General features: G+C 44.2%; 1 protein-coding gene across 6 annotated transcripts in view; it reads left to right on the top strand.

Annotated features, from left to right (window-relative positions):
* Positions 1 to 27,020, top strand: part of col11a1a (collagen, type XI, alpha 1a) — an 86,648-nt gene that overhangs the window by 18,248 nt on the left and 41,380 nt on the right. The window contains exons 5-23 of one of the 6 annotated variants that reach the window (XM_071414980.1): positions 6,797 to 6,922; positions 9,231 to 9,341; positions 10,137 to 10,247; positions 12,841 to 13,134; positions 14,494 to 14,547; positions 14,835 to 14,876; positions 15,190 to 15,252; positions 17,950 to 18,024; positions 18,460 to 18,543; positions 19,217 to 19,273; positions 20,244 to 20,297; positions 21,893 to 21,946; positions 22,328 to 22,381; positions 22,530 to 22,583; positions 24,194 to 24,247; positions 24,348 to 24,392; positions 25,261 to 25,314; positions 25,430 to 25,474; positions 26,508 to 26,561. In XM_071414980.1, coding sequence (XP_071271081.1) covers positions 6,797 to 6,922; positions 9,231 to 9,341; positions 10,137 to 10,247; positions 12,841 to 13,134; positions 14,494 to 14,547; positions 14,835 to 14,876; positions 15,190 to 15,252; positions 17,950 to 18,024; positions 18,460 to 18,543; positions 19,217 to 19,273; positions 20,244 to 20,297; positions 21,893 to 21,946; positions 22,328 to 22,381; positions 22,530 to 22,583; positions 24,194 to 24,247; positions 24,348 to 24,392; positions 25,261 to 25,314; positions 25,430 to 25,474; positions 26,508 to 26,561 — 1,485 coding nt within the window. Of the gene's footprint in view, positions 1 to 6,796; positions 6,923 to 9,230; positions 9,342 to 9,696; positions 9,886 to 10,136; positions 10,248 to 12,840; positions 13,135 to 14,493; positions 14,548 to 14,834; positions 14,877 to 15,189; positions 15,253 to 17,949; positions 18,025 to 18,459; positions 18,544 to 19,216; positions 19,274 to 20,243; positions 20,298 to 21,892; positions 21,947 to 22,327; positions 22,382 to 22,529; positions 22,584 to 24,193; positions 24,248 to 24,347; positions 24,393 to 25,260; positions 25,315 to 25,429; positions 25,475 to 26,507; positions 26,562 to 27,020 lie in introns of all 6 variants that reach the window. The other 5 variants (XM_071414982.1, XM_071414981.1, XM_071414983.1 and 2 more) reach the window with 5 other exon arrangements.

Raw genomic sequence — 27,020 nt, forward strand, 5'->3', positions numbered from 1 at the left:
GATGAAGGGGGCGAGGGTCTGAAAAACTGAAGTTTGGACGTGTTTCTGAGGTAAAGTCACGCCTAGGATAAGTGCTGTTGAAGTCAATTAACTGTCTGTTCGCTTCTCTGTCTTCACTTACACCTCATAAAATAAACCTCTCTCCTTTCCTCTTATCTCTAACAAGAGCTGTTTTTCATATCTAGCTGTCTTTATCTTCTGCTTCTGTTGACCTTATATAGCAATCTGCAACTGTTAGATAGATTCCTTTAAATAATTGGATAGTTTAATCAAACGTTTCCGGTGTGCACCCGTCTCTGGTCTGTTAAGAGTATGTGTTTTGGTGGGATTGTGTGGGTGGTGTGTAGTGGTTAACTGGGTCGGGTGTGTGTTTTGTTGCCCAGGGCAAGGGTACATCAAAGGTCACATGACAACTCCTTTTGTTTTGATCTGGCCTGTGTTGCTGATCCCATCTTGCTTCACTCTGTAATTAAACATGTACACTATGCAAATGTCAGAGAGAGAGAGAGAGAATCACAGAGCGAGAGAGACAGAGAGGGACAGAGGGAGAGAGTGTGTGAGGGAGAGGGAAAGAGAGAGAGAGTGAGCGAAATAGAGAGAGAGATTTGTCTGTGTTTTAAACAATGACAGAGAGCTACCTCACATATACATAAACAGGGAGGGAGTGCAAGGTGAGAGAGAGATGGAGAGCGAGAGAGCAGAGAGAGAGCGAGGGAGAGAGTGTGTGAGGGAGAGAGAAAGAGAGAGAGAGATTGAACGAGACAGAGTGAGAGAGAGACAGACAGAGAGACAGAGAGAGACAGAGACAGACAGAGTGAGAGACAGAGTGTGAGACAGAGAGATAGTGACAGAGACAAAGAGAGACAGACAGTGTCTGACAGACCAATCAACCTGCACATGTACTGTACTGTATGCTTATTGTTATTGTTGAATGTATGGTTATTTTGACCCTTGGTTATTGTTGTTACTGTTGATAATTTTGATTCTCATTTTTATATTGTAAATATCCAAAATAAGCTTTGGCAATATGTACACTGTTGCGTCATGCCAATAAAGCAAATTGAATTGAATTGAATTGAGAGAGAGAGAGAGAGAGAGAAAGACAGTGAGCGAAATAGAGAGAGAGAGAGAGCGAAATAGAGAGAGAGAGAGAGAGAGATTTGTCTGTGTTTTAAACAATGACAGAGAGCTACCTCACATATACATAAACAGGGAGGGAGTGCAAGGTGAGAGAGAGATGGAGAGAGAGAGAGAGAGAGAGAGAGAGAGAGAGAGAGAGAGAGAGAGAGAGAGAGAGAGAGAGAGAGAGAGAGAGAGAGAGAGAAAGAGAAAGAGAGAGAGAGAGAGAGAGAGAAGAGAGAGAGAGGATTTGTGTTTTAACAACAATGGCATAGAGCTAAACACTTAGTAACCAGGGAGCCTTACTTATCATATGTCATGTTGGCTTTTAACTTCCAGAACCCAACAGGCAATGAAATGTTATCCACTATTTAGCCTACTGTTTGAAACATGATTGGTTTCAGACTGGATGTTAGACATTCTTTACTATAGACACGCCCTTAGACTCAGTGATATTATGGTGGGTGTCTTTAGCGTAATGCCCTGCTTTTACCTTTGACCTCTTGACACATGATGTATTTATATCTTATGGTTCCCTGCGGTCACGACGAGGTCAAGTTGTAACTTGGATGGTTGTCTCTATTTAAGAATGGTGAACCACGTCATTGGTTTAGGGAAGCAGGTTCTTTACACTAAGACAAAGTGAGACACCGTAGACAAGGTCTGGTTGTCATTCATAAATTCACAGTAGTTTTCAGTGTCTGGTTTATGTACGTTTCTTTGCTGTCTCTTTAGCATCCTGATCTCTGCCCTTGAAATAGATCTCTCTCTTTCAGTTCAATTCAATTCGAAGTGCTTTATTCTCTCTCTCCCTCTCTCTCTCTCAATCTCACTCACTCACTCACTCACTCACTCACTCACTCACTCACTCACTCACTCACTCACTCACTCACTCACTCACTCACTCACTCACTCACTCACTCACTCACTCACTCACTCACTCACTCCTTCACTCACTCACTCACTCACTCACTCACTCTCTCTTCTCTATTCTCTCTCCCTCTCTCCCCCCTCTCCATATATATATATTCAACTCCCACTCTGTCCCTTAATCCCTTAACCTCTTATTAATTCTTCCCTTGTTCACGTTACGAACACTTGTCTTTGTCTCATTGTCTAAAAATGATAAATGTTTCTTACCCACTTACCAAACATATATCCTTGTAGACTTTAATTACTTAAATTGTATTAAGACAGTGCCAAATGCAACAAAGTTGAATTCATGTCACTGCAAGTTCTCTGATCTCTTGTACTGTACCTGTGAGAAACAGCAGTCATACAGTCCTTTCTTGATCCCATGTCTCTGGCCCAGTCTGGGCCTTGGCTGTCTCCGTCTCTGGTCCTGTGACTGTCTGGCCCAGTCTGGGCCTTGGCTGTCTCCGTCTCTGGTCCTGTATCTGTCTGGCCCAGTCTGGGCCTCGGCTGTCTCCGTCTCTGGTCCTGTGTCTGTCTGGCCAAAGTCTGGGCCTTGGCTGTCTCCGTCTCTGGTCCTGTGTCTGTCTCTCCCCAGTCTGGGCCTTGGCTGTCTCCGTCTATGGTCCTGTGTCTGTCTGGCCCAGTCTGGGCCTTGGCTGTCTCCGTCTCTGGTCCTGTATCTGTCTGGCCCAGTCTGGGCCTTGGCTGTCTCCGTCTATGGTCCTGTGTCTGTCTGGCCCAGTCTGGGCCTTGGCTGTCTCCGTCTCTGGTCCTGTGTCTGTCTCTCCCCAGTCTGGGCCTTGGCTGTCTCCGTCTATGGTCCTGTGTCTGTCTGGCCCAGTCTGGGCCTTGGCTGTCTCCGTCTCTGGTCCTGTGTCTGTCTGGCCCAGTCTGGGCCTTGGCTGTCTCCGTCTCTGGTCCTGTGTCTGTCTGGCCCAGTCTGGGCCTTGGCTGTCTCCGTCTCTGGTCCTGTGTCTGTCTGACCCCAGTCTGGCCCAGGACTTGGTGTTTCAGCGTCTCTGGTCCCTGTTTGTGTACAGACGACCATCTCTCAGGCATATCCTAATGAAAGCTGACTATAGGCAGGTTTCAGCCACTCTCTTTTGGTGTGTGGGTGACAAATGAGGTAATGCATGTCAATTTAACTCAGACCACAGCTTGATCTCAGCTTGGTCTCTCCTGTGTTCTCCTCACCCCTTCCTCACCCCTCCACCCCTCCCTCACCCCTTCACCTATCCACCCCTCCCTCAACACTCCACCCCTCCCTCACCCCATCACCTATCCACCCCTCCCTCCCTCACCACTCCACCCCCCACCTATCCACCCCTCCCTCACCCCTTCACCTATCCAACCCTCCCTCACCTATCCACCCCTCCCTCACCTATCCACCCCTCCCTCATCCCTCCATCCCGCCACCCCTCCACCCCTTCACCTATCCACCCCTCCCTCATCCCTCCACCCCTCCCTCACCACTCCACCACTCCACCCCTACACCTATCCAACCCTCCCTCATCCCTCCACCCCTCCCTCACCACTCCACCACTCCACCCCTACACCTATCCAACCCTCCCTCACCCCTCCACCCCTCCCTCACCCTTTCACCTATCCACCCCTCCCTCATCCCTCCATCCCGCCATCCCTCCATTCCTCCTTCAGTCCTCACGACTCCTTGGCACAAGGATTGTGTGAAATAGGTGGCCTGTGATCACAGGTGATCAACTTAAACGTGGCTTATAAAAATATATGCTTCGGCTCTGGCATGGTATTTTCATTGGTTTAGGCAGTAGGTGATTTGGAGATATGTGGTCCATTAGGTGGTCTGTTTTGGTTTTGATTTACAGTATGTACGGGCCGGAGAAAGGGATTTTGATTAAATTCCAACCTGGTCTACAGTGAGATTTTTGGGGGGATATTCTGTAGTGTGGAACTGCAGTTGTACAATGAGCTGTTGATGGATTGTACCCTGGGATTGTCACAGAGAGAGAGAGAGAGAGAGAGAGATATGGGGGGACAGAGAGAGAGCTAGAGAGAGAAAGATAGAGGTGGAGGGGGGGAGACCGAGAGAGAGAGAGAGAGTGAGAGAGACAGAGAGGGGGAGACAGAGAGAGAGAGACAGAGAGACAGAGAGGGGGAGACAGAGAGAGAGAGAGAGGGGATAGAGGGGAGAGAAAGAGAGAGAGAAAGAGCGGTAGAGGGAGTATACATAGAGAGAGATAGAGAGAGATAAAGGGGGGGGGGGGGAGACACAGAGAGAGATAGAGAGAGATAGTGTGGGAGACAGAGAGAGGGAGGGAGAGAGAGAGAGAGAGATGGAGAGAAAGAGAGAGAGAGAGAGAGAGAGAGAGAGAGAGGGGGGGAGACACAGAGAGAGAGATGGCATATTGATATTTATGCAATACCTGTCATGGATTCAGAAATCTGTTTTGTTAACATGGGTGGCACGCATGCACGCATACCCGCATGCACGCCCACATAAACACACATAAACACACACACACACACACACTTTCTATACACAGTCCACAGTCCACTTAGCTTTCGACAAGTTATAGCCTGCTGCCTTCCCCTTCTGTCTCTCTGCCAAACCTCTGCTGCTATTCCATGTATAGTGTGTGGCAGAAACACTGTCTGACATGCACGTAACATGATCAGTCAGCTTCTTTTCCTCTAGGCACAGTACTCGTCTGCCAGGCATGAGAGTTTATACTCCTGCAAGTTCCCTTCCAGCTGTCCCTCAAAGGTGTGAATAAGTGCAGGAAACTTTGTTAGCAATTATCGATTGAGAAGAATTCAGATGATGAAGCCAAGGTGTACAGTATGCAGACTAGAGTGAGATATGATATTGATATGCTTCCCTGTTGGAGATCAGTGATACAATGTAGATATACCGTAGATCTACTGGAACAGATACAAGGTAGAGAATTCTGGAACAAATAGAACCTAGAGACAGTTCTGGAACGAATAGAACCTAGAAACAGTTCTGGAGCAAATAGATCCTAGAAACAATTCTGGAACGAATAGATCCTAGAAACAGTTCTGGAACGAATAGATCCTAGAGACAGTTCTGGAACGAATAGAACCTAGAGACAGTTCTGGAACGAATAGATCCTAGAGACAGTTTTGGAATGAATAGATCCTAGAGACAGTTCTGGAACGAATAGAACCTAGAGACAGTTCTGGAACGAATAGATCCTAGAGACAGTTTTGGAATGAATAGATCCTAGAGACAGTTCTGGAACCAATAGAACGTAGAAACACTTCTGGAATGAATAGAACCTAGAAACAGTTCTGGAACGATGTCAGTCATTGTGGCAGCCAGTAAACATGCTAGTGGTTTGAGTGAACTCGCCAACCATGGGGGCTTTTCACAATGTTTTATCACTCTGTGCAATGTGATTATTCTATGCTATTACGCTTTCTATTCTTACAACCTCCATTATTCTGTTTAAGATGCGTGTGTTTTCACCACCTAGACATCCTCCCAACGTTCTCAACCTTCCCTGAGGACATTTCGAGGGATGACGGGTTCCGTTACAACCACACAGGCTGCATGCATCCCAAATGGCACCCTATTCCCTATTGAGTGCACTACTTTTGATCAGGGCCCTGTACTATAAAAGGAATAGAGTGCCATTTGAGACGCTGCTGTGCTGTGACACTCCCAAGCCGTAAAGTGCAGCAACCACTCTGGCTATACTTGTGGCCTTGTGGCTATAGTTATGGCTATAGTTAACTCTCCAGCCTGGGCTTGTGGTATGGGGGTGAAAACTAGCTGGTTTAGATCCTACAGAGATGAGGCTACCAGGCTGGGCCATGAACATTTAGCCCTGGCCCCTGGCCCCTGGCACTGGTGTAGTTTAAAAGGTTCTTCTGGTTTCACTCACGTTGAGTACCCTTAAAGTACCCAGGGGTATACTACCCCCTCTAACCCACCCACCACCAACCCTTATTAGCTCTACCAATAAACGTTGGATTGGTTTTTAGCAGCAGATTCATGAGCTCTGCAATGCTCTTTGTTCTTTTTTTCCTGTCACAACAGTACAGTGCCTTGCAGTCTCTGCTGACATTTTCTTTATCACAGTCTGACACAAGATTGTAAATACTGCACTTCCATCCGTGGTTTTCTGTTGTCTGTCTGTCTGTGTGTCTGTCTTTGCACCATCTTAAATCACACCTTTGCTCTTCCCGCTGCTCAGACAGCACACATGGATTCCAGGTGTTTCGTCCTTTTGTCTTCCTGATGGTACATGTTTGTTTGATTTCCCTGTCTGGTGAACCCCGGTGGTAAGAATAATTATTGACTTACCCAGCCAGTGTCTAAACTCGATTTCCTGTGCCCTGTGGATGAGTGTCTTGTGGTATGTGTCAAGCTGTTTAACCAGTGGGCTAGAATCACATTCCATTTCCCTTACTACCCCTTGCTAGCCTGAGAACTCTGAGACTGCACTGCCACAGACTAGCTCCTATAGGGGGGTGATGGGATGAAATGTTATCTGACGTATGGTTATGACGTTCTGTCTGTCCTCTGTACTTCCTGCTATGACCTTGTTTTATCTGATGTGAATATGTTTTTTTCCTACAGTACAGGGATCAATATTCATCAAATCAATGACTAAAGATAGACATGTTTTTTATTGTTATTCCGGTACATACTATACAATACTGTGTTTGTCTGCTCTGCTAACTCTCACCAACTGGAAGGGTTAGAGGTAGAGGTTTCCCACACCTAATCCTTCTTCATTTCCTTGTTGTCTTTCTGCAGGGTGACATCCAGCAGCTGCTGATTGTGGCCGATCCTAAAGCAGCTTATGACTACTGTGAACACTACAGCCCCGACTGTGAAACTCCCCACGGGCACTCCCTGCAGGCCCAGCAGCCCGAGGACGAGGTCAGTATGCTGAGGGCCACAGGGCCACAGGGCTGTGGATGGGGGGGGGGCCCACTATGGGGGTCCCAGTTTCAGGTCCCCAGTGTGAATAAGTGCACCTGGACCCATTCTTGCGCTGCCAGCTCTTGAGGTCCTTATGGGACCCTATGCAGCAAATCCTAGATCCTAGACACACAGGACATACAAAGACTCACTAGTCCGTCTTAGAGCATCATTAGATGGGTCAATGAATTGCCATATTTCTATGGTATTTACTTCCTTTACCTTTAACGTCAATAGAGGAAGGAGCAAGGGGATTGAAGTCTCCTCCAGCCATGAGGGTCTTATCTCAGTACAACACCTAATGATCTTTTCAGAACACTCTTGAGGTACTTGCTCTTGAATTTCCTTACAGGTATTTTTCTTTGAATTGGACCACAGTGGAAATTATTGAAATGCCACGATGTCTGTGTCCACTTTGGCGAGGAGAGTTCTATGGCTCGTTCGTCTAATGCGTTTCACAGATCCACCGTAGCACCAGAGCCAAAACGCAGGAACAGAACACAGAACACAGCCATCCACGTGCCTTAACACTGCCCTGTAAAGCGATACATGACATCTGTGTTATCCACAGATAAATAAATGAGTCATTTATACACCTATTAAAAACACTTAGAAACCCACAATAGAACAACAGGGGAGACCACAGGAGAGGGAGGGACAGCTCTCTAACAGTCTGCTGACAGTACATATTAATGACCCCCCCAGTCTCCTTGAGGGTCCAGTATTTACTCAGAGTGCCTTGCTCTTGGTGTCTTGTCTGAGTGGTGCCAGGATGTAAATCTGCCGACTCGCCTGGACGGGATCCTCCATGTGGCCTCTCTCTCTCACTCTCTCTCTCTTTCTCTGTCTCCCCCCTCTATCTCTCTCTCTCTCTGTCTCCCCCCTCTCTCTCTCTCTCTCTCTCTCTCTCTCTCTCTCTCTCTCTCTCTCTCTCTCTCTCTCTCTCTCTCTCTCTCTCTCTCTCTCTCTCTCTCTCTGCCCCCCCCTCTCTCTCTTTCCCTCTATCTCTATCTCTCTCTTTCTCTCTCTCTCTCTCTCTCTCTCTCTCTCTCTCTCTCTCTCCTATGAGCCCATGGAAGACATCTCATCAGTCCCATTATCAGCTATGTAGCTGGATGGGTTCTAACCCTGATTCATCTGTGAAGGATGCAATTATTTTAACCCCATGTCAAACAGTCAAGTTAAACCTCTGACTGTTTGATATACAATGTTATCAAAACAATGAGTTTCATCAGATAATGGTAAATGTAATGTATATTCAGCACACAATTTACTCCAAATGTATATGTCAGTATACACAGCTCATCATTGATTGCACACTTGAATATGTTCAGTCTTCCCACCTATAACTACCAGGATGAGGAGAGAGTTTTACTGCCTCTGTTCATTTAATAAATCCCTTCTCCACTTTCCACTTCCTCTGAGTCATACGATAGTGTTTTATTATGTTCACTGGGGATGCTGTTAACGAGAGCAAGCCAGTCACACGTGCAGCTCCTCATTGTAACCACATATAAACCACAGATAACCACAGGGAAAGAAAGGGAAATCAAAACTAGCAGGACGTTACACGTTCAGTAAATCCCACTCTTTAATCTACTCTGCTTCAGATGTAGGTGCTATAGGATGGAATTGAAACCGCTGCTATGACGGCGAAGCTCCATTAACCAAGCCCTGCCATATTACATGCAGCTGGTGTTGTTCTCATGGCTTTCCCTGATGTACACCTGAGCTTTTTAATAGCTTTTGCACACCCCACCTGTTTACACATCTGTAGCTCTCACGTGGTTTCCATCATTTGCTGTTCTTAGTGTTTATTTCCATTTTTTGGAGCGTTAGCCATCCTTTTAAAGATCAATGGCCAACTGATGCTTAACCCTAACCTTGCCGTGCAGATGTATTGTTTAAGAGCTAGCTATCGCTCCTAAATGATATTACTATAATAGCAAAGTATTGTCTCATGCTGTGCAGCTACACATCAGCTTTTCATTGGCAGAAAAGCTACACAGCATATCGTTGGAGACAACATTTTGATGACTTACAATATGCCATGCTAATTATTACATTGTACAATATTATTCATATTTGTTTGTGAATAATGCAATCTAATGAATGTAACTTGTTACAGTTTTAATTAATAATATGTCCACGACGGACATGTTATATTTATATCATATTTTTTGGGAGAAAAGGAGTTCTCTGTTATGCTAATGCTAATGCTAATGCTAACATGCTAATCCTAACATCTCTCCCTCTCCCCCTTCAGTACACTACTGCTGATGACTTAGATTACACTCAGTTCTATGATTACTCTGAAGTAGAAGGAGAGACAGAGAATGTTCCAACAGATGAGTACGAGGCGGGTAGTGACCCTCAGGTAAATGAAACACTGAAAAGAAAGAAAAATACGCTTATTTGTCCTGTGGTGTCTTATTGTCAGTTATTGTGGCACCTCTTGTGCCCTCCCTCCCTTTCCCAACTCTTCTGGTTGACTGTTCTAATGTATGTCTTGATGTGTCAATCAAACTTGTATTCATAGCTACAAGACCCACCCTCTGCTCTCACACGGCGAATGCCAGCTTTGAATGTTTGTCTTATGTTCAGTTTGTAGCTCAGGTTGAAAACATATCCCACAATTTCTGGTGTTGTTGTTTATTTTCAACCCCACCTCTTCAACTTCTCAATGTTGTTATGTGTTGTCTTGTTCTTCTATCACCATAACCTTCTTCCAGAGAAAGAAACGTAGTGTCTACATGAAAAAGAAGAGGACCCGAAAGTCCCTTAAGTCTAAGGCTAAGCCCCTAAAGTTCCAGGCCTCTAAAAAATCTGCAGCTAAAAAGTTAGCGGTCGCTAAGAAGAAGAGACAGATGAATGGCTATCAAGCTACCGCGCCGGAACTACACCGATACAGAGTATTAGGGGTAACAGTACCAGTAAAGAAACATCAGATCACATCCAGATCTTTCCTCTGACGTTTTCTGGGGAAAATCTGTGATGCTAGACTGAAAGCTATACCTAACCCCCCCCCCCCCCTTCTACACTGTCTCTGTAGACCCAGCAGAGTTGTAGCCAGCTGGACAGGCCCAAGCGAATAACACCTTGTGATGTGCTCGTTCCGTTTTAACCCGCTTCTTCTTCTTCTTCTTTCCTTTTCGATGTGACACAACTTCAGCTAAACAATGTAGACGGAGAATACACTGAGTATACTGACAGTGAGCTTGACTACGGAACTGTAGAGGGTACTCAAACTCAGTCTCCCATTGCCACCAGTGGACCAAACGAGGTAACTTTTTACATTTCATATTTAGTTTTTTTTATTTACTTTTTACGATAAGAAAGAAAGAGCATTTTTGGGGGAATAAAAGAAACCAGGAAGACGTATTACCAAAGGAAGTATCTGGTATGAAATGACAAAGACAAAACAATTCAAATGTAATTGTTCTGTTTTGAACATTCTGTTTTTTGGGGGATGGCAGAACTGTTGGATAGAGGATATTATTAAGCATCAGACAGCTACAACAATCTGTCATTCATGGCTTTATTCAATCCACTTTAGTACTATCCACTGACCTGTAAGTACATTTTGCATCCTATAATGTAGTCTCAGTGGATTGCCATGCAAATAATGTGTACCTTTCTGTTATTCAATTCAATTCTGGCTAAGGCTGCAGTTTCATGCGTATCTAATATGTATGTATGAATGTATGTACATTACACTTCATCAACAGTCATCTTATAGGATACTGATTAATTGCTGGATAATTTTTGTACATTGAAATAATATTCGGTTATCTGCCTGCCTCAGTATAGATTGATCTATTAGATGGTAATGGTATTATAATGGTATTCCAAATACAGTATTTTGGCCGTTTATATTATTCTGTTATACTCACAGTACCAGTTATATGACAAGCAATAAGAACTATTTGTGAAATAAACTGGGTCACAGCTGAAAGGAGAAATAAGATAGGAATATATTTCATGATTGTTTTTGATTAGAAGAAAATAAATGTTTTCTTTAGTCTGTGTGGCTCTAAGACTTTGCTAGAGGCCTTTTGTGAAATAGAAACCACACAGGGTGTAAAATAAGCAATATGTCGCCAGTTTAGAGGGCCAACAAATGGATTCTCCATATACACTGCAGCACAGTCTGCGTTCAGACGCATCCCAAACCAAAATAATCTTAAATCCAATCGTCAAAGTCACATTTGGTGTTTACTTCATGGACAAAATGTAGCTTTTACTTTTAGGAGTGGTGTACTTTTCTGTATGAGATTGACGGTACAGTAGGTAAGTGAAACGATTTGATTTGCAGCCTTACCCATGATTGACAGTATGCAATGGCCAATCATAAAAGGGCACATTTCTCTCTGTGGAGAACCAAGCCCCTCCTTCTAGCCATCAAGTTTCTGCCGAGTTAAACATGGGGTTTGTGTTCTGTCTCCAGTGAGATATGGGTGTCACAGCAATCACCCCTGCTCAGCCGTAGATGGCCAGCCCGCTGCACAGCTTTTGATGAATAGTTCTCCCAATTGCACCAATAGAACTATGATCAACCAAGCAGAGGAATCTTCACAGCCGATTATGATACTTGTTGCACTGTGTTACTGCAGTAGCAATATGTTCCACATGGATGTGATTTCACTGGGTTATCTTGCCCTTGATTGCATATAATTGAAATTGACCATAGGGTAGAATGGGGTAATCTGGGCCCACTGGATCATCTTCCCCCGTTCTCCCCTACATGCCAAAATCTGGTTCTCCCTCACTAAATTTAGTCTGATATTATCAGCTCAGATACCTGTGTCATGACATCCATTTTGTTGGCTTCCATAGCGAAATCCACAACGATCACTCGTTATGACAGTGCTGTCAGATAGTGGTTGTTGAGCTTTGCCAAATGCAGAGTCATAAATAATACAGTCACATGATTAACATTTGGTATCTATCCACATCATCTAGTAAATTGAACATCAAATCCCTGGTACACTTATGTACTCTGCATTGAACATCAAAACCCTGGTACACTTATGTACTCTGCATTGAACATCAAAACCCTGGTACACTTATGTACTCTGCATTGAACATCAAAACCCTGGTACACTTATGTTCTCTGCATTGAACATCACAACCCTGGTACACTTATGTACTCTGCATTTTTGCACATTGCTATATTGTAGATTGACCATTTATGAAATATGCTTGTAGTGTCATTTCAGATTTACTTAATCTATTTCAGTCTTTTTTCACCATTGTACATATACTGATATTCTGATGGTATGTATTATGTTTGTGCAAAAAAGACTGAAATAACCTAAAGACTGAAATAACCTAAAGTCTGTCTTAGACTTGACTGATTGACGTAAATTCGATCATCTAAATTGATAATGCTTTTTTTGAAGTCATCAAGGTAACACTTTATTTGTCCCTTTTTGTTTTAGGCCTGAAGTCAACACTGGACAATGATAATATCTGTTGCACGTCACACGTACAGTGCATAGACATTAGAGAGTAACAGACACCAGTTTGTTTCACTGTAATAGACGTAGTAGTCTACAACGTAATGACTTACAGAGTAACAGTATGTGGCTAGACTATAATTACACACTATCATAAAGTTTAATCAATATCTCACCAACAAACATATAGATTTCCACAAGGGTAAATGGGACTTAAATAAGGTGTTACCACATTACCATAGCCTTCTCCATGGGTCACCATGCTCATTTCATTTTGACCTGCTAAGGCTTTACATAGACAGTAGTCTCCTCAACCTACCTATGACTTAACTGCTTGACTAACAACCCTGTTCCCTCCGTTGCTCACCCCTCCACCTCCCTCATCCCCTCAACGCTCCGCTGCTTGGGTAACATAAGGCTGTCGAGGAGGAGATTGTTGCTGGTGACTATGTTGTCACTGGAGCCGCCCCACTGAGTCAGGAGCCCACCGGTGCCCCCGAGGCTGGCCTGGACAGTGTGGACCCCGGAGTGGACGAGTATGACTTTAAGGAGTATGACCTAGGGGGCGTGTTGGACAATAAGCAGTATGAGTATGGGGTGTATGATGAGTATGGAAATGTGGCCGCTGAGCTACCCAACCACATGGATACTGTTGAAGAAGAGGTGGGGCTGGGGGTTCCCGCGGAAACGGAGGAATTCACCCAGACTGCCGTAAGTATGGCACCCCTCGCCCCCCGACTGAGGGGTGTGTGCATGAACCAGGGGTGTGCGCCGTGGGGCCCCAACCCGGCCCACGGGCTGTGGTTATGGAAATCCCAACTCTCTCACTTCAGAAGCATTGTGGCTCTAGTTTGTCTTGGCATGGGGAGTTTGTCTGTCATTGTCATGTTGTTTGTGTGTGTGGAGGCTGTGTTAGCTTGAATCATCCACCTCGCCTTCCTTCCCAGTCTGCGTTTGTCTGCCTGCGCTGTCCCACTGTCTGGATGGGCTAGACATTTTAGGGGTTGGTCCGATAGGGAGAAGGAAAGTGCATGACATTTTTAGGTAACAGCTTGCCTTCGACTTAACTTCAACACAGCCTTGGTCTGAGGGAACAGCAATTACCCCCTACCACACACACACACACACACACACACACACACACACACACACACACACACACACACACACACACACACACACACACACACACACACACACACACACACACACACACACACACACATAACCTCTTCTATCCACTCTCAGCTCACACACACCCTGCTTAGACCCTATCGAGTTCACCAGTTAAACAGACACCCAGTACAGAAATGGGTTTCGTACTGAGCAGTATGTGTGACTAGCTCAGTGGAGAACACAAAATTGTAGAATCCACCGCCCAATCAACCTACCACAGAAGTAAATAACCATAAGACAGTGAATTCTACCACTTCCTCTCCACATTTCCATTGTGAGTTATGTCTGTTTTAATGTCTTCTAGACAGGAAATCATAGAGCCCATGGTCGTTAGTGTCTGAGACCGTCAGGCCGAAGCTCTCATGGCAGGAGACTTCTACTCCGTATACCTGCCTTGTCACTTATGTTATATATTAAAACCAAGTCATTGGTGTTGATTTCCTGTATGTTTCATCCAGTCATCCTAACACACGGTCCCATGTGATCCATATGAATGCAATGACACTGCTTTCCATTTCACGCATGTTGATCCATCCTCCTTCATTGAGACTAACATGTTCTACCTGTTTCTGTCTTTCTCTCTCTGCTCTTCATTCCTTCATTCCTGTAGTTGTTGACTAGCTCATCACACATCACTCTATTAAATCTGGTGTGTCCATATAAGAATATGATACTGGATTGACACGATTGTTACACTTTTGTCCTTAGCATTATACTATAGTAACAAATATCATATTCCTATACGCCGCGGCGTCGATAAGATCTTCTTTGCTCGTGGAATTGCCTCTTTCATTCTTCTCACCCCATCATTCCGCCCATTCCCGCTGGTCATTGATCCAGTGACTGTAGCTCCATATGAAGAAGCTCATACAGGTGTCCTCCCTATCTTCACAGGTGGCTGGTGGTGGGGAGAAAGGAGAGAAGGGCGAACCCGCTGTGATCGAACCTGTAAGACCCCAAACACAACACTGCCGGTGTTGAGGGAATACGTGTACCCAAACAAATTGTGTCATACAGGAAGTTGAAATAACTGTTTGGTTATTAATGAATGTGCTCCTCCATGCTGTGTAGTGCTGTGTAGTGCTGTGTAGTGCTGTGTAGTGCTGTGTAGTGCTGTGTAGTGTTGTGTAGTGCTGTGTAGTGTTGTGTAAGTGCTGTGGCAATTGCTGCACCATGTTTGTGTTTCTCCTTGCTGTCCCGTTTATTCATTTATGTTGTCTGTCCATCACGTTTAGGGCATGCTGATTGAAGGACCTCCTGGACCTGCAGGCCCAGCTGTGAGTAACACATATCTATTCATCCTGAGGCTATGGGAACGTCCATAATGACCCCCTGTTCCCTTTATAGTGTACTACTTTTGACCAGGACCCATAGGGCTCTGGTTTAATGTAGTGAACTATGGTGTCATTTAGGATGTCAAAAGAATGGGACAGATATTTACTCAAACCTCAATGAAAATGTTCTATTAAGTAGCATACTGTACATGATTTGTGCGTCAGCCTCAATGTATAGGGATCTATCTCAAGTCAGGATTCAGGCCTATGTAACAACATTGCTGTGCCTTGTTTTGACTGGGTTGTGTTTCTGTAGGGTCTACCAGGCCCCTCAGGTCTGCATGGACCCCCTGGTGTTGCTGGAGATCCTGGTGACAGGGTGAGTCTCTCTTCCTGTATACTCCTCATTCTATCTTCATCTCTCGCTCTCGCTCTCTCTCTCTCTCTCCCCCTTATTCTCTCTCTATCTCTCTCTCACTCTCTCTCTCTCTTGCTTTCTTTCTCTCTCTCTCTCTGTCTTTCACTCTCTCTCTCTCTCTCTCTCTCTCTCTCTCTCTCTCTCTCTCTCTCTCTCTCTCTCTCTCTCTCTCTCTCTCTCTCTCTCTCTCTCTCTCTCTCTCTCTCTCTCTCTCTCTCTATCTATCTATCTCACACTCTCTCTCTCTGGCTCTCTATTTCTTTCTTTCTAGCCCTCCCTCCCTCCCTCTCAATCTCTTTTTATTTCTCTCTCTCGCGCTCTCTCTTTGTGTAAGCATGTGTGAATGTGTGTGCGTATATGTGTGTGTGTGCAACCTCTGGGAGAAAGAAAGTGCAGAGGGAGAGATGGAGAGGAAGAAAGATGGAGGAGTGAAGTGGGGAATTCCCATGTCAGGTCTGTCGTCAACTCTGTTGCTTCCTGGGGCTAAGTCAGGAAGCAACACAGTAGTTTTACAAGGGAGGTTTGTGTCCCTTGTCTTGTCATGGTCAATCTGTGTGGTCCTGTCACATAGGACGGTCTCTATCTGAGGGCAGTTTAAGTCATCTAGTGGTTGTAGTTTTTATGTTTGACAATGACTACAAATGGTCTACAGTGAAATGACTGTAGCACATGAATATATACACACATTAACAGAGACTGAAGAGACGTTGAAAAACATTCAATTAGAGAGAGGGAGAGAGAGCGGGGGATGAAACAGCAAGGGAGAAGAGAGGAGGCATGTGCAGCTGGATGGAGAACTAGGGAGACAGAGAGAGATGAAAGGATGACTGTAGGGTGGAGAGGAGGGGAAACCCACAGACTGTTAAAGTCTGGTTTTCATTAGCTCCAACAGTACAGCTGATTCCATGTATAAAGTCATCATATTGTGTTTATACAGGGCCTGTATAAATGATCTCAGAGTAGGATTGCTGATCTAGAACCAGCTTTGCCTTTTAGATCCTAATGAATATGATTACATGGACAAGGGGGACCTGGTCATAGATCAGCACTTCTACTCTGAGATGCTCTAATGAGTGTTATAGCCTGTTATAAACAGACACTAGTAATCAGCATTAAGCTGTGGAGGAATACTTAGAAATGGCTTCCTTTCTTAACTCACCACAGACTGACGCTTAAGGTACTTGGTTAAGGTCACAACACTTTGATTTCCTCAAGTCCTACATAACCAGATTATTTGGAATAGTAAGATAAAGTTGTGTGCTCAGACCAGGTATTAGTGATCATTGTAATCGACCGTGGAACAGGGTAATACGTGTGCTGTAATTCACTAGGTTGCAGTATGTCAGTTTGCGCTATGATTGGAAGAATGAACGAACTAACGAATTCATGAATTAGCGAATTAGCGAATATATTTCAGTAATTACAAAATATGTTTCAATAGAATAATTAGTGTTTCATTTAATATTCTTGAACATAATTAGTACTGGCAATAGTAATAGCATAAAATCAGTAGCTGAGAGTAATTTACCAATATATTATTTTAGTTTCCATGTATGCATTTCTGGTTTAAAAGCAAACATTTAACCAGTGGCAAACTTAACATTTTTGTTCTGTTTTTCTTTGAATGGTTTTGGAGAGAGGACAGAGCCATGGCTCACAGAGAGGCCAGGTTATTCTGGTTGTGTGAGGAGGGAATGGAGAGGCATGCTAATGATGCCAACCGTCCCTGGGCAAACACACCTCTGCCATTCACTGTGTGTGTTTGTGTAGGCCTATCCCTATGTGTGTATAGTTATATTTACTGCTCAAAATGATCATTTCATATTGATGCTTACTCATTTTGCCTAATAATCACAATTCCTGAACCAAAGAGGATTTCTATTCAGACTATGTTCTACTCTGTCCCTGAGCAGGGTGTAATACCATACATTTCTAACCAACCTCCCTATAACACCTCACATAACTAGACTAAGTACACACTTGCCATGTGTACCATAAATGATTACGTCTTTGTTCAGCTGCAAATGTTGTTCCACCCAACATGACACCACTCTGTGGTCAGTGTAAGTGAAGGAAATGGGTCAGCCCGAAAGGACAGGATAATCACCTGGTCTGCTGTAGAGTCCTCTGCTCTGATACTTTACTCAAGTACATATGGTAAAGTAGTTATTACAGTACATTCCTAGATATTCCAGCGGAGTACAGTCCCTTCCAGCCACCTGGTAGTGAGGTTATTCTCCTCTCCTCTCCTTATCTTTCTGGTGTTGTAATGATGGATGGATGAGAATGATGATGAGGATGTTTTTATTTTCCCTTTGAATGGTGAACATAGTGTGTTTGTCCCTCCCTCCCTCTCTCTCTCCCCTCTCTCTCCCCCTCTCTCACCCCCCCCTCTCTCTCTCCCCCTCTCTCTACCTCCCTCTCCCTCCCTCCCCTCTCTCTCTCCCCCTCTCTCACCCCCCCCTCTCTCTCTCCCCCTCTCTCTACCTCCCTCTCCCTCCCTCCCCTCTCTCTCTCCCCCTCTCTATCCCTCCCTCTCCCTCCCCCTCTCTCTCTCTCCCTCCCTCTCTCTCTGGGCATGTACTAGCATGGCATCTTTCCATCCTGATGGTTGTTCATTCTGATTTATCACCTCCTCTCTGTGACTCCTTTTCCAAGGGTCCCGCAGGGCGGGCAGGTCTGGCAGGAGCCGACGGTTTACCAGGTCCTCCGGGTACCATGCTGATGCTGCCAGTAAGTACCAGACCTGACATAATGCTTAGTACATACAATCCAACAAACACTAATATCTACCAGTATTTAAATGTATTGGCAACTGTAAAGCACTTTATGACAACTGCTGATGTAAAAAGGGAAAAAATAAATGAATTGATTGATTGTCTTGATCTGGATCCATATGTTGTCTTGCTTGATCTGGATCCATATGCTGTCTTACTTGATCTGGATCCATATGTTGTCTTGCTTGATCTGGATCCATATGTTGTCTTGCTTGATCTGGATCCATATGTTATCTTGCTTGATCTGGATCCATATGTTGTCTTGCTTGATCTGGATCCATATGTTGTCTTTCTTGGTCCATATCCTTGATTGATATTTAGATGTTCGTTGTTCACACACAGCATGATTGTGATTTGTCTTTTGTAAGGCCTGTGTTTCTCTGTGTGACAGTTCCGTTTTGGAGGGGACGGAGAGAAGGGACCCGTGGTGTCTGCCCAGGAGGCCCAAGCCCAGGCCATCCTCTCCCAGGCTAGAGTGAGTACACCAGGGCCGTAATTGGCCAAAGAGGCCCGAATGCCATGACTGTAGAAGGCCGAAGGGGGCCGAAGCAGGCCAAACAGTACACCAGGGCTGAAGTGGGCCAAAGGAGGCCAAGCGGCTCCAGTGTAGCCTTTGGGAGGGGTAAAGCTGGCGCAGCTATCTCTCTTGAAATTATTATATTTTTTTATTAAAAAGAAAACTTTTTAATAAATTTTGCTCGTTATAAGTGTATGTCTTCTCACAGCTGGGGTTCATGGGAAGGGGGGAGTGGAGTGGTGGGGGGCCCTGAGAGAGGTGCTGAGCAGGCTACAGGCAGGACCACAGCCTGTTTGGACAGATGCAGGAGGCATTTAAAAATACTACAGGAGTTCATGACCCACGGGTGGGCCATCCCAACAGACCAACAGGTGACTGAGGAAAGAGAGAGAGAGAAGAAAAGGATTGGGTCTTGTACAAGTGTAGGCCATTGCATCACCATGTTTCACTTACGGTAGACCCATGACACCACAAAGGAAGAGTAGTAGTGGTCTATAAGAGAGTGTTTGAGTTAGGATGTTAGGATGTCTGTGGGGCGCTGTGACATATGGAGGGTGTCTCGTTCTGTCTGGTGATTTGTCATCCCTTCCCTTCTCCACCCCCCTCCACCCTCCCGCCGTCTACCCCACAGCTCGCCATGAGAGGTCCCTCAGGTCCAATGGGTCTCACAGGAAGATCCGGTCCAGTGGTAATTTTCAGTTCTTCCACCCGTCATAACACACACAGCCAAACACGTCCCTCTTGCTAAGTCTTTCCACCTCATGTAAGGAATGGTGAACACAGGTCATCGACTGCCCTGTCAGAAACCTACAAAGTATTATGTCACAATTCACCGCTATTTTTCACCCTTCCTATGAGTTATCTTCCTCCATATTACCATCCTGAGCTATTAACCAGCTATATAGGTCCCTGAGTAGAGATGATACATGAACAAGATTAGAGGGTTGAAGCTTCTTTTTATAATTCTAGTGCATTTCCCTTTGTTTGTGTTCATTTGATAGGTCTACCTTAGGTCTTCCCCTTTAAAACCACAAAGTTCATGATAGTTCTTAAAAGTTGGCTGTAATTATTAAATCACTAGTTGGGAATGTTTCAGGCGTGAAGACCGGTAAGGTGCTTTAAAAGTTCTACCTAGCCTTGCAATAGAACCCCACAATTTTAGACTTAAGTATATGCCCCAAAAATACCCAATTAAGTTCTAGAGCCCCAAAAGGAAATTCACTTTTTTTTTTTTTTTGTCATACACATTCATCTCTGTTGAATAATACATTTTTGGTGCCGATTAGATAGCTGACTCATGGAGATGTTCAAGATGAAACATACTTTTGTCCTGATTAAAGATACTCACACACTTACAGTCGTCCTATCTAAATCATTTTAAAAACAGATGAAGATAAAAAAGTTATTACTTTGCCTGGGATATAATTCTATACAATGGTTTTGTAACGTTGTTTAATAAACGTTTCCTTTTTTCTACAATACATGTCAATTAATCTATTCACACAATACAAGAGGCGTCAACTAACAGCTAAATGTCGCCATCTGCTGTTTCATTGTATGAAACATATACTCACCTTACTGGCTGTGTGGAGTTATGGTCAAGCCTGACTGACTTAAGGTTTGTGTCCGTGTTTCTCACTGGTCCATCTCTATCTCAGGGTGTTCCTGGTTCTGCTGGACTTAAAGGTGATAGTGGAGACCCTGGTCCTCAGGTGAGAGGTTAAACATATACCTGTAGACTACTTAACACACTCACAGTGATACTCTACACTATACCTCACTACAGTTATCCATACTTCACTACAGTTACCAATCCCTCACTACAGTTACCAATCCCTCACTACAGTTATCCATACTTCACTGCAGTTACCAATCCCTCACTACAGTTACCAATCCCTCACTACAGTTACCAATCCCTCACTACAGTTACCCATACTTCACTACAGTTACCAATCCCTCACTACAGTTCCCCATACTTCACTACAGTTACCAATCCCTCACTACAGTTACCAATCCCTCACTACAGTTACCAATCCCTCACTACAGTTACCAATCCCTCACTACAGTTACCCATACTTCACTACAGTTACCAATCCCTCACCACAGTTCCCCATACTTCACTACAGTTACCAATCCCTCACTACAGTTCCCCATACTTCACTACAGTTACCAATCCCTCACTACAGTTACCAATCCCTCACTACAGTTACCCATACTTCACTACAGTTACCAATCCCTCACTACAGTTACCCATACTTCACTACAGCTACCAGTACCTCTCTACAGTTACCTAAACCTCACTACAGTTACCTATACCTCACTACTGTTGCCAATACCTCACTACAGTTACCTAAACCTCACTACAGTTACCAGTACCTCTCTACAGATACCTATACCTCACTACAGTTACCCATACCTCACTACAGTTATCATTACCTCTCTACAGTTACCTAAACCTCACTACAGTTACCTATACCTCACTACTGTTGCCAATACCTCACTACAGTTACCCATACCTCACTTCAGTTATCATTACCTCATTACAATTACCAGTACCTCTCTACAGTTACCTATATCTCAATACAGTTATCATTACCTCTCTACAGTTACATAAACCTCACTACAGTTACCTATACCTCACTACAGTTACCCATACCTCACTTCAGTTATCATTACCTCATTACAATTACCAGTACCTCTCTGCAGTTACCAGTACCTCTCTACAGTTACCTATATCTCAATACAGTTACCTATACCTCACTACAGTTACCAGTACCTCTCTACAGTTACCTATACCTCACTACATTTACCCATACCCCAATACAGTTACCCATACCTCACTACAGTTACCCATACCTCACTACAGTTACCATTACCTCATTACAATTACCAGTACCTCTCTGCAGTTACCAGTACCTCACTACGTTTACCAGTACCTCACTACAGTTTCCAGTACCTCTCTACAGTTACCTATACCTCAATACAGTTACCCATACCTCAATACAGTTACCCATACCTCACTACAGTACCCATACCTCACTACAGTTATCATTACCTCATTACAATTACCAGTACCTCTCTGCAGTTACCAGTACCTCACTACGTTTACCAGTACCTCACTACAGTTACCCATACCTCATTACAGTTACCAGTACCTCGCTACAGTTACCAATACCTCACTGTAGTTACAAATACCTCAATATCTCACCTACAGTTACCTATACCTACACCTTTCACTACTGTATACCTATACAGTTAATTTTTTCTAGCTGACTAGAAACTGACCATCATCACTTGTTATTCACAGGGCCCCAGGGGAGTCCAAGGGTCTGCAGGACAAATAGGCAAATCTGGCAAGAGGGTAAGTGAACTGAGTGACCCTCATCCAGCGCTTGTATGTGTGTGTGTGTGTGTGTGTGTGTGTGTGTGTGTGTGTGTGTGTGTGTGTGTGTGTGTGTGTGTGTGTGTGTGTGTGTGTGTGTGTGTGTGTGTGTGTGTGTGTGTGTGTGTGTGTGTGTGTGTGTGTGTGTGTCCCGTGTGAGATCTGAGAGGTTTATCCTAATGAATCAAAAACAGATGTCTGATATGTGCTAAAATCCAGTTAAAATAACCAAAAAAGACAACCTGGCAGTGGATGACATAATTGTCTTTAACTGTATTTCCAGGTAGATGTCATGGCCTGATTGGTCCTGATGTTACCATGTTTAGTCTATCTCTCTCTCTCTCTCCCTCTCTCTTGTAGGGTCGTGGCGGAGCCGATGGCGCCCGAGGAATGCCTGGAGAGTCAGGCTCTAAGGTACACGAGGACCTCTGTCTACTAGTCACTTGTCTCTGTCAAGTGTGACTGTTCTGTTTTGATCACAATACTGTGTTGTAAACTTATGCAGGATGATGTCTGTGTCATCTTGGGACTCGGTGGTCATTGTCACATTGTTTCTCCACAGGGTGACAGAGGCTTTGATGGCCTGCCCGGTCTGCCTGGTGAGAAGGGACACAGGGTGAGTATAGTAACGTCACCACAAAGTCACAAGCTCCTGCATGTTCACCTCTTCCTAAATGGGAATACAGATGTAGGATCTTGATTTGATCACCCTGGTACAGGAGAACTTTCCTGCAATGCAGGACAACTTAAACTGTATTTCAGGTTTAAAAAGGCTTTTGAAGTTTGACATTTTCCTTACAAAAAATGTATCATCCCCTACAAAAATGTCCATTAATTATAATCCACATAACAATTAAAATGTCTTTTTGCTGCAGGATTATTTTCCTGCTGTAGCAAACTGGCTCAAATGAAGATCCTACATCTGTACCTTAGGCAGTTGAGAGCCTGCATACTATCTCAGGGAAATGACCCATGAAGCAGACATAAAATGATCAGGATGTCCCTATTCTCTCCCTCTACAAAACATGACTTCCAGTTCCTATCCTTAGATTGAGGGTCTGATTTGAGGTCACCTTCACTCTTCAACCCGCCGACCCGCTTGAACAAATAGTGAAAGAGAGAGAATATGGGTCGTAGTATGGCCAACAATACAGTATGTTCCAAAAACACTGGTCTTTTCTGTCTAATATTATCACTCATTCCAGAGGATCTGAGGTAAATTACAGTGAGATTTAGCACAGCAGGTGATCAAGGGGGTACATACTGGATGACTATCATTGAACAATAGACTAGTGTTGGTCTGAGAAACAAATGGCCTTGGACGTTTATAGGCTTATGGGTAAAAACACTGTTGCCCTATTTGATAAAACCAAATTGGCTTAAAACAAAATGCCAACGCTATTAGGCTCTGAACAGGGGATTTTGGAAATACCAGGGGTTTTGGAAGTTTTAAAATGTCTTTGACATTTTTGGCGACGTTAGCTTGTGGGTGTTACTACTGAATTAATCTGTCTTGAGTTTTTGTATGTGCGATATTATACAATCAGCTAAGTTCTTCATTCAGAAAATGAAATGCTGAATTATATATATTATTGTATTATTGTAGAGCTAATCTGAATGGCTTTGAAGTGGTCATTTAAAAATCACTAAATAATGTTAGCGTTATTTAGACTTAGAGTTGGACAAATAGCTTGGACACATTGATCCTCTTATATCGATCACTTCCATATTGTTACTCACCAGACACATAGCCAGGCAACGTGCATATACAGAACACCCAGTGCCAGTCTTGTTCTGTACTGTCTGCTTGGAGGGCCCTTAGAAGAGGCAAGCCACACAAGTCCCCCACCAGGCTAAATAGGAGCTTGGGCTGCAGAGGTAGAGAAACAGAGAGAAGGGACAGAGACGGAGACAGATATTAGGAGGCCTCAGATATTTCCAGCCTGGGCGTGCGGTTGCTAATCCTGGCCTGGATAACATCAAGGTAACAACAGAGTCAGTCAGCCAGTCAACCAGCCAGCCAGCACAGCCAGCCAGTCTGACGTAAATAAGAGGTTGTGAGTGGCTTCAAGTCTACAGCTGGCCTGGCCCAATCCTCTTTAATAATAATAGCACACCTCTCTCTCTCTCTCTCTCTCTCTCTCTCTCTCTCTCTCTCTCTCTCTCTCTCTCTCTCTCTCTCTCTCTCTCTCTCTCCCTCTATACCCCCCCCCCCCTCTCCCATAGGGGGAGACAGGACCACTGGGACCACCTGGAGCCCCTGGAGAGGATGGACAGAGAGTGAGTATCCTCTCCCCCTTCATCATCCTCCCACTCCTCCTCTTCATTTACATCCCTCCGTCCTTACTGTGTAAACTAACTGTTTTTCCTCTCTGTGCAGGGCGAGGATGGAGAGATCGGGCCAAGGGGATTGGCTGGAGAGAGCGTAAGAGAGCGTCCACTGAATTGCTATTAGGTTTGATAAATAGGACCCTACAGTGTAACTTCACAACGGTATTTGAGTAATACAAGTATTCAACCACCCTGTTATGACCTACTATCTCCTCTGGTTGACAGCACGACTACTTCTGTATCAGTTATTTTATGTATGATTCATATTAGTCCATTAGGGGGCAGGGTTTCTTAATTGGGCATTTGTTCTACAGATGACTTAAACATTGTTTCCTGAGATCCAGAGACAGTAGAGAAAGCGAGACATCCCACTCCCTAATTTCTTCTGATGGGGGGGGGGGGGGGGGGGGCTCTGGTCTACTTATTGGGTGCCCCAGACTGAGACATTTCAAACGCAAATGTCATTTGGTGTTGGCGGGGTGGAACTAGTGAGGCAAGCGGAGAAGGGACAATAGGTAGACCATAGGCTGCGGTTCTCTATCTCACTTGAGCATTCCAGATACAGTATTATGAAGGAACCGTGAGCTCACGGGGGAAAGCATGCTCAAGTGAAAGAGGGAATGCCCCCAGACAGGAACATTGAATATTTTTTACAATGGTAAATGGCTTGAGTGAACTATTTTCATTTATCCACCATCTTTGTGTGATCCTGAAACTCTTCTTTTTCTCTCTCTCTCTCTCTCTCTCTCTCTCTCTCTCTCTCTCTCTCTCTCTCTCTCTCTCTCTCTCTCTCTCTCTCTCTCTCTCTCTCTCTCTCTCTCTCTCTCTCTCTCTCTTTCTCTCTCTCTCTCTCTCTCTCTCTCTCTCTCTCTCTCTCTCTCTCTCTCTCTCTCTCTCTCTCTCTCTCTCTGTCTCTCTTTCTCTCTGTCTCTCTCTCTCTCTCTCTCTCTCTCTGTCTCTAGGGTCCTAGAGGTCTGCTTGGGCCCCGCGGTCCACCCGGTCCGACTGGACAGCCTGTAAGTAGTACTTAACACATACTTTCCTATGATAGAGTTGTCACTGTGGTATCTCCTGTATATTACAACATTGAAGAAGAAGTTCTTACTCATCTGAATGTTTGTGTTCCCACAGGGTGTCGCTGGAGTGGACGGGCCACACGGTCCCAAAGGAAACATGGTATGAATACTCATAACGTTATCTCACACAGATACTAAACTAAAACACCCACTCTGATGGAACCAGAATTGGTTTATATAGTGTTTGTATAAGCTTGACCAATACGTTATTTGTCACCAGAGAGGAGTGTAGTCTACTACAGTGTGTCAGTGTTTAGGATAGGTTGTTTGGGCTAGGTTCCAACACCATTTTAAACTTCACAGCTGTAGAGGTCAATGGTCAAACTGTGTGTTTGTGAGCATTGGGAGGAGCGACATCGTTCACACTGTAGGCCAGGCAGTGACCTCTCTATGTGTTTCAGAATGACTGCCCGCTGGGGCCTCTCAATGTAGCACATCGGAGTAGGGTGATATTGCCCCTAAGCACTGATCTAGGTCAGTTTTGAAAGATAACCTTCTAATGGTTAATGATAGGATTTGGGAAAGGTAATCTGGTCCTAAATCAGTGCTTAGGACGAACTTCAACAACAGCAATCCTACAGTTCAGAGTAGCAACAGACTGCCCGTTACAGTTGTTTGTTTGATCCAGAACTATCCGTTTCTTCAGTGTATACAACAGTTCTTTCCAAGGTCAACTATTTCTCTACTATTTAAAACAGATGCACTTTGTGGCTACGGCTGATGTAAACCGGGCTTTATAAATCAATTTGATTGATTGATTGATTTTTCTTCAGTCCCAAACGTATTGAGAGTAGACCCTCAAACATCTCCTCAAACGTCTCCATCTTCTTAGTAAAATATACAAATATACTTCAAATCTTATCAAATTGTTTTTTGTCACACGCACCGAATACAACAGGTGTAGGTAGACCTTAAGTGTTAAATAAAAAATGTAGAAGCAAGAAATAAAAATAAAAGTAACAAATAATTAAAGAGCAGCAGTAAAATAACAGTAGCGAGGCCATATACAGAGTGTACAGACACAGAGTCAATGTGCGTGGGCACCGGTTACTTCACATAAGGACTACTGTGCCGTGCTCTGCTCATAGCTCATTGTCATGTGAGATTGATCGTATCTGTCTGTCTTTGTTTAGGGACCTCAAGGAGAGCCAGGACCTCCGGGTCAGCAGGGGATCCCAGGGACACAAGTGAGTATCCCAGACATTACAGACATTACAGACATGATAATATCCCAGACATTACAGACATTACAGACATTACAGACATTACAGACATGAGAATATCCCAGACATTACAGACACTACAGACATTACAGACATGATAATATCCCAGACATTACAGACATGATAGTATCCCAGACATTACAGACATTACAGACATGATAATATCCCAGACATTACAGACATTACAGACATGATAATATCCCAGACATTACAGACATGATAATATCCCAGACATTACAGACATTACAGACATGATAATATCCCAGACATTACAGACACTACAGACATTACAGACATGATAATATCCCAGACATTACAGACATGATAATATCCCAGACATTACAGACATTACAGACATGATAGTATCCCAGACATTACAGACATTACAGACATTACAGATATGATAATATCCCAGACATTACA

This window comes from Salvelinus alpinus, chromosome 8 (assembly GCF_045679555.1).
Source record: "Salvelinus alpinus chromosome 8, SLU_Salpinus.1, whole genome shotgun sequence".
Taxonomy (NCBI): domain Eukaryota; kingdom Metazoa; phylum Chordata; class Actinopteri; order Salmoniformes; family Salmonidae; genus Salvelinus; species Salvelinus alpinus.